Source organism: Homarus americanus, unplaced genomic scaffold, assembly GCF_018991925.1.
Source record: "Homarus americanus isolate GMGI-L3 unplaced genomic scaffold, GMGI_Hamer_2.0 scaffold37032, whole genome shotgun sequence".
In the NCBI taxonomy this organism is placed as follows: domain Eukaryota; kingdom Metazoa; phylum Arthropoda; class Malacostraca; order Decapoda; family Nephropidae; genus Homarus; species Homarus americanus.
In genome coordinates, this window is record NW_024731852.1 from 6,823,817 (window position 1) to 6,837,086 (window position 13,270).

A 13,270-nucleotide genomic window follows, 5' to 3' on the forward strand; every position below is an offset into this window, starting at 1 on the left:
ACTGTTATGCACTGTTGGCAAGTACTGGGCATGTACTGGCTCCTGAATGTTTCTGAATCTGCTCCAGTGCTTGTCAAGTCTGGCCTTGAAAGAGCTCACACTCTCTGGCAGATTGTTCCAAGAGTTCACAACTCTCACTCTGAAAAATTTACCCCTCACAGTTTTGTGGACTTGCGGCTTCTTCAGCCTTGAGCTGTGACCAAGCGTCCACCAGCTGTACTGTACTGTACTATCTACTGTAACAGTTGTTACTAACTGTCACCGTTGGTTGTACACCTACTCAATTAAACCCTATTTCCATTTTTTCTTATGAGTGGAAATTCCCCTATTTAAGTGGCGATTTTCCGAGCCCCATTAATCTCAGATAATTAGAACCCCTGTACTTCTATATCACTACCTGCTGCTCCTCCACCTGCTACTCGTACACCACTTTCACCTCTTGGTACTCTCCTCATAGCAGCAGGAAAGTGGGAGTGTACCAGAGCAGACCCACTATGCCTTGGTGCAGCTGACAGGGACACTGCGGCATGTCAGTAGCTGTGAGAGGACTTTTCCGCTCCTGCTGGTGACTGGTGCTGTGCCCCAGGTGTGTGCCCTTCTGCAGCACTTCTCCCATGACCATGATGTAACAGCTAATGTGGTCAGGATACTCAGGTGAGACGCTGGTATTATGAGGGAACTTGTAGGTGCAGTATTTTGTTTAACAGTGGTTCCCAAACATTGAGTCATTGCTCCTTTTTCACATAGATACTGTACTGTCATAATCGAGGGTTTACGGAAGTGACCCATGAGACATGCCTAAAGTCTTATATTGAACAGCTAAAGCTTAAAAATAAATATCAAGTGTCTCCTATACTGTACTTAAAAAAATATTTCTGTTGTCACTCACTGTCATCACTGGCAGCATTATCTCAACGCACGAGGAGTGTTGTGCAGCCGCGGCCGCACACCCAGCCACCCTCCCTGCTGCCGTGGCTGCCCTCCGCCGTCATGCTGCTGCCCCTGCCATCGTGGTGAGGCTGGCCTACGCTCTTGGCAACATGATGGCCAACTCGGATGATGCCAGATGGAAGGTGAGGGGCCACCGGCTTATTATGTGTACCTGTATTTAACGTTTAATATATTGCTTATTATCACCTGATGGTATACAATCAGACTTCTTTTCACAGACAAGATATTTTCTTTAGGAGTATCTATTAAGCGGATAAGCCTTTAAGAGGTTTTTATAACACTGTCATTTCTTATCCTATAAATGCTATGAGACCTTCCTTGGGTAACAGTAAGGGCTCTGCAGTTGATATTTGGGCTTTTTATTGACAAAACAAAAAATAATACTGTATAGCAAACTAAATGTAATCAACATTCACCAATTAATTTGTCAGAGTTCACCTACTGTACCTCAGCCCTCCATATCACTTGCATTTGTTCATTCACCCTATTGACTTCCCTGGTCACTTTGGCTGCTGCATGAAGACTCACCTGGAGCCCTTTTCCAGACATGATGAGTTTAGGAAGAAGTCAGTAGGTGTATAGAGAGCCTGCTGGTGTGAAACATATACATTGTTCTTTATTCCACTTACTCACTAAATTCTATAAAGACTCTTTATTTGTATGTTTTTCTATACAATTCTCTTCAGCATGGTTTTATGCAACTCATGAATTTATAATGATTTAAATATTTTAATAGATAATGGAGAAGGTACGAGTGGAATATATAGATGGTGTGAACATCACTCAGGTGTGTGGAGCCAGCCAGTGTGAGTGATCCATGCAGTTAGCCAGGTGTAAGATTGACAGACCACATAACCTGCCTTGGCATGTGTGTCGCTATTAAGACTAACACTAACTCTTGGGATCACAGCTCTTCAGTGAGGAAGGCTTCACGGAGACGCTGCTTGAGATTCTGACCGAGTACCTGCGACGTGACCGCCACCACCAGGCTGAAGAAATGGTCGACCCTCTCACCCCTGCTAGTGGTACCCCAGAGGACGTCATGGTCAAGGTCAGTTAAGTGTGATTATAAAATTCTCAACCATTTAGGTTTGGCAAAGATTTTTCACCATTTGGATTGGGTTAGCTTAAATTCCTTATGTTTGGATTACTGTATGTTAGTTTCAATATCCCTCTTTATCTGGATAGGTTAGAATGCATTACCACCTTTTTAATTAGAATTCCCCACCATGTATTTTCTTAGAGGCCCTTGTCATTTGGATGGTGTTGAGTTAGATTTTTCCCAACCTTATACACCATACAGATATACTGAACCCGGTACATTATCTCTGGCTATCTGTTCATTTTATCTATTTTTTCTGTACTCAAATATTCCATTTATTCTCCATTGATAATGTTTCCAATCCTACTCCATTGATGGACTTTACATTACAGGTATCCCTCACTTAATGAACGTTAGAGATACAAAATTTTACTTACACGAATTTCTTTTTTTTCATTGAACGAAAGCTTCCCCCACTTATACGAATTTGGGTCCCAACAAAAATTCTAACCACGCGCCCATGAGAGTCAGCTGTGGTGAGCCCTGACTGCCCTCCCTTAAGGTAATTGCTCCCACCATTCAGTTCATTTGTTTGAATTCACAGCTGAGGATGATGGTGTGCCTTTTAAGTGTCACACTTAACATTGCTGGCATTGTTGTTAAGTTAGACTCTTTACTGTAGTCACATCCCGCTAGTCCTCTTGCTTCCAAGCCAAGCTGTAAGCTACATTATGGTTATTATTCAACTTTTAAATTCATGTCGATAAACTTGGCTTTCGTTGTTTGTTTTTTTGTTTTTTTAATCATTTACATGTGCACACGATCCTACATACAGAATGTGCCCCAAAAAATAACAACACAATATACTGTCGATTTAACGGAATCCGATATATTGAACTCTCGATTTAGCGGAAGGAATTTTTTTCGTTATTTTTCACTCGATTTAGTGAACTATTACACGTTAATATGCTCACACCAACAGAGTCATCTCAGACATATAATACTGTATGTACATAGAAACATTATTCGTGGCTTCCCGTAAACTAGATGATGATTTGGCTATGATTTTTTGTAAGTTGTTTTAGCCTTCCTGCATTATTTACTCTAGTTCTGTTATTTTTGGGATTGAGTTTATCTTGTTCTTTGTCTAACTTATCTATCTTGGTTTCATGATACTCTACAGTCTTTAATAGCTCCTTAACTTCTTTCATAAATTCTGTACAGAGAAACATGGCATGATTATTGTCAGAACCTGAGATGCATTTGTAAGCTTTAAATAGATTTTCAGTCAATCCTAAGCATTCCTTGTGATGCTCTATCTCGCAATTATGGCATGTAAGGTCCCCGACTTTGCTCCCTGAGGGCTCATTGCAGGAACCATAGGTGCTGCCAGTCCTTTTTTATTTATTTACAGGTGTATTGAATTTTGGATTGCCTGAATTAACTTGTGCTACTATGTTCTAAATGTGGCAACGTTGACAAACACTTGGCAAGCTGCAGTGGGTATACTAATTCTCAGCTTAGCTAATATTTGTTGCACAATTTGCTGCCTTTCTAGGGAGAGGAAAACTTTCTTCCCTGAATTATGATTTTTATGCAGCTTCTGGGTATATACTGTACACACTTTTAACCCTAAATGTAGTGATTTACCGTACCTGTTCCAACAGTGGTAGAGGTGGTGGAGGTATACATCCGGGCTGTTGGGGGGTGCAGGTGTGAGGTGCCTCCCTTGACTCCAGTGTACAAAAACAGTCGGTTTAATGGTGCCAGTTACCGGTACTTCAATTGCATTTGATTGTTTAGTTCAAGTTCACAAAGGCTGCTTATTGTATTTTTGTGCACTGTTCACTTACTGCTAATGTACCACAGTATATTATTGTAATACAAATTAAAATTTATGGCTTGATATACTGGTGGCACCACAGTGACCTGATGGTGCACTAGTTACCAGGTTGCAAATTTTCCCTCATTCACTATAGTATTCGCCTGTTCTTTTATATACTACTGTAAGTTGGTGTTCCTTCACTATATTACCCAGTCTTTCTATGGTGGGTAGCTCACTGTCACCACTTTTGGATATCTCTGGTTTGTAGCTCTGTTTTCCTCTGGTTTGTAGCTCTGTTTTCCCCTTTTTTTCCCTATACTGTACTCTGGTAGTCTAAGGCAACTGTTAGTTATCCATTAGGCATTTCACTCAAACTAATTAAGTTTATATTTTCTCTCGGTTTCTGACAAAATGCAGCACTAATAAGAGTAGTGTAGTTTCTTTACCAAACTAACCTTGGTGATATTATGAGTTCACTGCCCGAGTCAAGAGTTCCTCGCAAGGAATGGTTCGAATGACATTTTTTTTTTTTTTGAAGGACCTGGCATGTCTACACATCTACTAATGGTAGTGTTTCCATAAGTAAATTGGTTGTCAGGGTTTTGAATACTTCAATACTGCAGTGAAAACATTCCTTTGTTGTGGCTTATTGCATTTAGTAACTACAGTATCACTACTGCTGCTGTTATTATCTCTAGTTTACCTATTTATCTCTATTATGATTAATTTACCATCTTCTCTCACCAGCTGATCCGTGTGCTGGCCAATGTGTCGGTGCATACACGTGTGGGACCTGTGTTAGCTCGCTCACGGACGTGCTTATCTCTGTTGATCTCCGTGCTCCAACACAAGGCAGTGGATGAGAGTGAGGAGCTAGTTCTATCTGCTCTGGCAACTCTGAATAATCTGACTTTCTACACCCGTGACCAGCCAATCTCTGCCTTGCACACACAGCTGGCAGAATGTAAGTGACATTTGAGAAGATGGTGAAAGGGAAGGGAAGAAAAAGACAGAAGAAGGAGAATGGAAATGGAGAAAGGAAAGGACTGTGAAACAGGGTGTGCAGAAGGATAGATTGACTAGAGAATGTCTACTATGCTGGTAACCCTGGTTAGATTAGAAGTTAGCAGAGCTGCCTACTCACTCAGTTTTTGAGATATCCTGAACAACATTACTATTGGGGGGTTTTACCAGAAGAGATAAGTGGCTTCCATTTCACTAAGCGTTAAAATTTTCTCCCAATTTTATCTGGCCAATGCAACTACAGGTAGTTAAAATCTTTGCAAAATTTGTATTGCTCCTGTTTCAGTTGTTACCATTATATATCATACAGACTACTCCTGTAACTAAATCAAAAGCCTCGGCTAATTTATTTTTAACTTTGTTCCATCATTTAAACCAGTTACTTCTTAAAGTTAATAGCTCTGAATTAAGTGGCCATGATTTCATCTAAAAAAAGTGATATCAATGCAATTTACCATAATATAGAAGACCCATCCTCTGTGATTTGGATGTGAAACATACTCCAATTACAGCAGCTTATCACTGCCACAAGTCATTGACCATTATCCTTTTCGCCTAGGTTGAGATCAACAAGAGTTTACCTACATCAGACCAAGATACTGACGCACTAATCACTGTACTTTAATTGTATTTAAATTTCACATCCCTGAGACCTGTATTCTGACACACCATTTGTAATTGATAGGTTTGTGTGACATGTTACCTATGGACCACGTGGAGGGCTTGGTGGAGACTATCCGGGTGTTTGGTAACTTGACCCACTTCAGGGACATCCGGGACATACTCACCAAACGGGCTGGTATGTTTTCAGGGAGTTTATAAAGTCTCTTGATGTGTGTGTTACAATCGTTGAGGTAGTTACCTACACATTCAAAATATTGGTGTGTGTACCATTATTCTCTGGCAATGACTGTATTCTCTATCATGTCTGCCTTGACATTTTGTCTTCAACTTACCAGCAATATTGGTAGAGAACACTTCTTGACTGCCCTTGATGCATTCTTTACAAATCCACTTGCAAGTCCAACACATGGGACCAGGTTGAATAGTGCAGTTAAGTGTAGAAAATGGAGTATATGCTGACATTTTGGATGTACAGTATAACTTTAAGGACTAAGGACTAAACTCAAATATAATTTCCGTATTTAGATCCTGAAAGATTATTGCACTACAGTAACTGCCAATAAATATATAGTTGTAACATAATGTACAATAGTCTCTACATTGCAAATTATCAAACATTTTTGACAGGAGCTTGTTAGTAGAGGTGTCCTCTCCAGAGGTAAGCTCTTGTCGTAGTGCGCTCTCTTCAGTGGAAGAACATTAAAAAAAAAATCTCGGTGTTTTAAATAATACCTCAACACTAATCATAACCTTTGGGAAATTTTACTATGCTAGAAATATTTAATGTTGCTTGGTTTAAACTAAAGGTTAAGTTTTATTTACTTGTCCCTAAGTGATGCTTCTACTGCCAGCAGTTTGGCCAAGATGGCCCAAAAAATTTTGGGGTTATAGTCATTCTCAAGAACTACCTGTAATATGTGTCATGTGCTGGTGTTATCCATGACAGGACTGAATGTGAAACTCCATGTACTGTACTGTGTTTTGTGGCAAGAACTATGTTTCCTCTAATAAACTGTGTGATTGTTATTTGCTTGAAGAAAATATTAATGCTTTGGGCCATTGAAATGATTAGTTTTGCAGATGCAAAAAATGTGTATTTTCTCTACCCACCCTGGAGTCATTTGCTGGCACAAAAGCTCAAAGTCATTGTTACAATGTCCATTTTCAGTAACTCAAAAACACAAATTGGAACTTTGAAGAAGTCCCTTAGTTCACCAATCCCTTCCCATCACAGAGGAACTAATGGATCAGTGTTTTATACAAATTGATGTGAAAATAATAATTTCTAAGGCCTACAGTAAATACCGGTGCCTGAAAAAAATGCATGAATTTCTCTGTGCATTAATGGAGCGGGTAAAGTCATTGCATATTATTATTAATATTATTATATTTGAATACAGTATTTGAGATATTTGAGGGGAGGGGTTCGGTATACAGGTAGTCCCCGAGTTACGAACACCTGACTTATGAATGGGGTCCAAATACAGTGTATTATTCATCACAAAAATCTAACAAAAATCCTAATTTTTACATTACTTTCATTATTTTGTATTTTTTAACATCACTTTATTTACATTATTTGGTACGTATGGGATATTGTTGTTGTTTTGCATGGGCAGGGTTGTGCTTTAACCTAATCTCATCTATGGAATTAACACTGTTCTGACTTACGAACAGGTTCCAGGAACACAACCCATATGTAATTTGGGGACTGCCTGTACCGGATAGTGAATTCATTCAGTATAGAAAGGTAATACATTGCTGGAATCTGAGGAGTGGTTCGGTAAAATAGTGGATTTTGGTAGAATATACATATAGAAGTTCCAATATAGAGAGGTGATACTGTAGTTCACAAAATTGAGGGTCACTTGGTGTTTCATACCTAATTTTCTCCCTCAGTGTTGGAGGTATTGGTGGAGATGTTAGACTGTGATTCCCGAGAGCTAGTGTACGTGTGTGCTGGTGTTCTCGTCAACCTTATGTCTGATGCTTCAAGAAGATCTATATTCAAAACTGAAAATGGAGTTCTCAGGTATGGTCTATTGTTGCATATGTGTGAATGTAATGATAACCTGTTTGTTAGAATATACTTATATTCCTTAAAATTCATTTGCAAAACTTCTTCAACCTTCCAACTGTCATGTATGGTACAATTTGAGCTAAACATAGTTTGTATGGGGTTTGTGTGTCCATACAATATGTTATTACATGGTATATTACAAGTTTAGGACCTGTCAATCTTACTGAATTGAGCACTTTTTATAATATAATTAATTAATTATGCCCTCTGAATCATTCAAACATTAGTTTGTTAATCTTCAAGCATTCATTTAAATAGTTCCAAAATGGGACATTTTAACCCATAAAGCCTTGGCGATGTAAGACCCACCGGACCCTCACTTGGGCATATTTCAGCAAAACACAAAACAAAAAACATTCAATATAAACGATATGGCTTAGAAATAATGAAAATGTAATATAAAACCATAAAATAAGAAAAAATTAAAAGCATGGGTGTGAATGTGTGGGAATTGAACGAACGTGTGTATAGGTGGTGGGCTGTAACTACAAGGCTAACTCGCCAGCCAGGCTGCAACGTTTATTGTTTGTTACTTGTAATGAAACTATAGAAGTTGTCGAAAAATCATGACATTACTCTAATGAGGCTTATAAATAAATACAATATAATATAAAACAAGAAAATGAAGAGCTTGAGTGTGTATGTGTGAGAAGGTGGTTATAGCCAAGGCCTTGGCTAAAACTACATGACCAACTAGCCAGCCTTGTATATTGTTACTTGTAATGAAAATATCAAAGTTGTGGAAAATCATTATAATGCTGTACTCTAATGTGGCACAGAAATATGGAAAACATAATATAAAATTATACATTAAGAAAAATGGAGAGCATATGTGGGAAGTGAGTATACAGTACGTTGAGGCAGTAGGTTACTGAGCTATAACTGCATGACTGTGATCCCTCTTGATGTAACGTCATGGTATACACAGTAGCACAGCAGCCGCATGTCTGTAAGTCAACTGGTTGTCTGCCTGAACTGTCTTTTACTCACAGGATGGTTTGAGTGTGGAAGGAGCTATTTTTTTTTACATAAAATACGTACTATTATATTTTATGATACGTATCGATTTTATTATTTATCATAGCAATAAATATGGCAGCTATGAATTTCTGAACCATGAGGCAAGAGTCTTACTTTTTTCCTCTTCACCACTGATCGGCCCATTAGCCGCTTGAGACAAAGATTATGCATGAGTCGAGTTGCCAATTAAACAAATATCCAATACAACGTATTTCGTTCCACCTGGACATTCAAAATACTGTGCCGCGAAAATTAAGAATGTTGAGGAATGTCACCCTGGGTCGCCTTAGTGAACATAGAGGAATGTCATCCGGGTTTTAAGGGTTAATGCAGAACATGGAAAAAATTTGTAATAATAACTCTGTAGGTAGAAGGTTGTTGTCATACAAGAACTATGGCTACATTTGATAGAAGAATTGTTATATGCATTGATAGATTTAACATTTAAATTTATGTAGATACGCCACACATAATCTTTGTTGAGGGAGCAGCTAAATTGTACAGTAATATTTTTCAGCCTGAATCATTTGTTAAATCCCTGACACTTAGGTACAATATTTTTAATTAACAACAACTAAACATATCTGTTGCTTTAGAATCATTGTTTTTCTTTCTTATTGAACTCAGTGATGTAAAATAAGGGTACTTATGAAATTTTGAAGAGTAATATTAAAGCATTGTACTGTACAGGGTGTCCCTAAATTATTTTTACTATTTCGAATAATAATTAAAGGATGAGACATAACAGCATGCAGTCTGTACCATCTGGTATTCTGGCTCACTTTTTCTTGACATGTCAGTAGACTTTCAGATGTGCAATTACTGTACTGGCTCTCTGAACTTCTAACTGATATTAAAATTCAGCCCAAATCCTCAGCAACATATCCATAATCACACTGTCAATACAGTCTGTTAACCTCATTCATATTTTCACAATGTTTTTACAGATGTGCAATACATGATAACTTTCATATCCCAGAAATATGTCATGTATCACACATTTGTAACAAACATTGCAGAATTATGGACTAGGATTTTGGACTCTTTCACTAGCGTGACTGTCGACATGTAGCAAAAGTGGATTGAAATTTAAAATCAGCTAGACTTTCAGAGAGCCACTGTTGTGCAAATGTGAAATCTGTTGACATATCAAGAAAAAGTATTTGGATTACAGATACAAGGTGGTCCAAACTGCTTGTTTGCATGTCTGTTAGTTATTTTTTTTAATTTACATTAAAAATAGTACAGACAATTTTAGGATAAATCCTGCATACAATACTGTATTGATGCCCAGTCTTTACATACTGTATGACTATTACTGTATCTGGACTTGTGTTAATTTTTAGGTTTTGACTAAATTCGAGTTAGGTATTCAAGAATGTCATCTTGATAACAGTCACACTAATAGGAAGTTACGGCAATAAAATTCTCTTGTTGTACAGAATGATTGATGTGCTCCAGTACTTTGGCTATGGAGACTGGCAGTTGTGTAGTTTGGCTTGCCAGGTGTTATGGAACTATTGTGCCTCAGCTGCTGATGTGGAAGAAACACTTGGCCACAAAGAGACAGAAAAACTTATCTTTGTATTAGAGGAGTTTTTAGGTAAGTTATTTCTAATAAATTTGCTCACAGGGTTAATGAAAGAGTTTTCACAGATGACACTTTCAGTATTAGTATTGGTAAACTGAAAACTATCCTTGGTAGCAATATTGTGAAGCATGACATAGTGTTAAGATGCTACAGTACAAATATTTTGCAGCATGAGAGGCAGGGTGTTGTGTTGCCATGTAAATACTGTACAGTATTGTGATTCCACAAAAGTTGCATAATTTAGTGTAGCATCAAAATTATGCATAGTTTATTGGTTGTAATGTTTTTATAGCAGTATTTTCATACCTTGTCTTGCAAGTTACATTTAAGATAATTGTCATATATTTCATTTATATCTAATTATTAATTAATTAATATTTTATCAGCTTGATATTGTGAAAACCCACATTGTTAAAGGAACCCCTGATTGCCTCTACCCATATCAATAATGTTCTAAGGACAGCTTATAGATTTTTTAAAGTTCTCCGAATACTGTACTTTATTCTATATACTTACTCTCATATGTATGGCTGCCAACTTTAAATTGGCTTATATTTTATGATCTGAATGCATGAAATATTCAGAATGTTCGTAAATTTTCTAGTTGTTTTATTTAATGGCCACCTTGGAGAAAGTGGCCATTTTGTAAGTGTTCCCTATGTTGGGTGCCCATCATATTAAATTCTACATATAAGAAATCCATCTCCTACAATTTTTATGTTTACCATAAAATAAAAAAATTCTGGCATATTTGGTCAGTTAACTGCTGGACTATAAGTAATTCTTAAGAGACTTCACCACTAATAAAGTAGTGCATAAATTATGAACGCATCAAGCCATGCAAGAGTTTATTTAGGATGGTATAACTGGAATATACTGTACGTACCTTGAAATTTGTACTCCAACCAGCACACATAGACAGGTAATGTTAAATGCTGTTTATCCTATATTTTTATTATGTATTTATATTGACAAAATACTAACTCACCACTGGGAACCATTCATAGGGACACAAACAATCTATAGTTTTTCTTTCACTGTTAATTAAATTTCTCTAAGTATTGATTTACTTTCTGATTTCTGTAAGTCTTATTGTATTAATTTCTTTCAGTATACTTTTACTTATATTTTCTTTCTTGGTTCTTTAGCTTTCTAAGTGTACTTAAGTTTACATTTACGTTTCTCTTACTTATCTCCTATATTCTTTCTATATTTACTTCATAGTTTCTTATATATATTCTGATCTTGGGGCTTATGTGAGAAACCCTATGTTACAGTACAATTTCAATACTCATGGTAGGCCACGCACACCCAGATTTTACATCCGAATATACAATACAGTTTAACACATTAACCTGTGAAACACTTTGGTGGTCGTGTGGTGATGTCTAGGCTCGTGGGTTCTATTGTATTTCAGTGGCACAAATTATCAGGGAGAGTAAAAGGTAGATACTGCAGTGTTAGTGATAGCACAAAATACATTATGATTATTTTTTAAAAAACGAAGTTGAGTTTAGGAACACTACCACAGAACACAAAACATCTGAACCATTTCCTGTGGTTTACTCAAGATTTGGTAAACATTATGTTTTACTTTAAGGTTAAAAAGATAAGTACAGTACCTGTATTCCAATTCAACAGTAATAATGTTCAGTATAAAATACTCCAGATCAATGGTAACATTCTACAACAGTGACACACAAAAATGATGGTTCTTTATCACTTTAATTAATTAACAATTAATATCACTTTACAGCACTCATAAACACTCAAAAGCCCATCACAAGATTGTAGTTCCTGCACTTTACTTCTTTCTTATTGCACTCAATACTGTAGATACAGATTATACTGACTGCATGCAAGTACAGTATCACGATTCACGAATCCAGGGGTCATAATGATTCAACCTTACCTCTCATCCTTTATTAATATTATACCTTACAACACCCTGTACAACACAGGACACATCGGTAGTCATTTACTATGTGGGAATAACATACTTCAGATGGATACTTACAAAATGAGTACACAGGGCTCACACCAACTTGAATTCAAACACTGTTGTGGGTACACACTCGGTGAAACTGCCTCCGGGTTCACGCTTAGTGAAGATGCGGCCATCCTTCAGGTTTGATAGTGAATGCACAGGTCCAGATACTGCTCGCCACCTGCTTCAGACACCCAGCCTGTAGATGGCTACTGACCATTTGTAGCTTCAACATCCATTCACAGTGCCTGATTATGCTGAAAATGCAGTCAGATTAATAACAACTAATACCGGGTATACAAATGTTACAAAATACATCTTTCAAAGAAATGATTGGCATATGGTCACTTGAAACCCAAGACGTTTAATTACTTTAAAACAGGAAGACTTGTACTGTATTCAAACAAAGTTCAATTACGCTAAATTCACTTAATTTGATGATGTGAGACTCTTGAGTTACACATACCTGAGCATAAAGGGAAACACAGTCAGAATAATGGTGCTTCTGGCTGTGCTCTCGGTTATATACGTCAAGGGTTACTCAGTCAGCATTTACTAGACATGTTTATCGTCTCAGTTACGGTACACATCATTCTATGAAAATTACGGTCATGGTTCTAAATTAATTTCTTTCGGCTATCATTTATAATCTAGTCTATGTTTGAGCTTGCAAAGCAATAATTATATTGTTCACAGGTATGAGGAATGACAAACTCACTTTGTGGTTAGTCAGCTCTTTGGACAAGGGAGACACTCACTGGGATCGAATTACATTTCAGAGACTGGGACAGTTGACACACATTCTCAAATGATTAATGAGTTTCTTTAATACAAAGACGACAATGACTTCAATAACAGTCATCAGATTCTCTGATGGCTGCAAATCAAAGACACCTAACGGTAACTTTAGTTTTGAATGGATATCTCGTAACTTCAAGGGCGACAAAAACATTGGTCATAGGCTTTCCTCGGCAGTCTAACACATCGTCTGAGTTCAATTTTCACTACTCATAAATACAATATAGTTGAAGCTTTCAACATGTACTTACTGAATCTTGAATCCTTTAGCTAACAGTAGGCATATCACTTACTGTTACTCATACATGTTACATTCTGAATATAAATTT

The 13,270-nt window shown here is 37.2% G+C and overlaps 1 protein-coding gene across 5 annotated transcripts in view; it reads left to right on the forward strand.

Annotated features, from left to right (window-relative positions):
* LOC121867997 (armadillo repeat-containing protein 2-like) overlaps nucleotides 1-13,270 on the forward strand; it is a 33,408-nt gene that overhangs the window by 14,700 nt on the left and 5,438 nt on the right. For 4 of the 5 annotated variants that reach the window (XM_042368191.1, XM_042368192.1, XM_042368194.1 and 1 more), the window contains exons 11-17: nucleotides 458-654; nucleotides 905-1,073; nucleotides 1,862-2,002; nucleotides 4,566-4,782; nucleotides 5,527-5,640; nucleotides 7,365-7,497; nucleotides 10,008-10,168. In XM_042368191.1, coding sequence (XP_042224125.1) covers nucleotides 458-654; nucleotides 905-1,073; nucleotides 1,862-2,002; nucleotides 4,566-4,782; nucleotides 5,527-5,640; nucleotides 7,365-7,497; nucleotides 10,008-10,168 — 1,132 coding nt within the window. The remainder of the gene's footprint in view (nucleotides 1-457; nucleotides 655-904; nucleotides 1,074-1,861; nucleotides 2,003-4,565; nucleotides 4,783-5,526; nucleotides 5,641-7,364; nucleotides 7,498-10,007; nucleotides 10,169-13,270) is intronic. The other variant, XM_042368193.1, reaches the window with a different exon arrangement.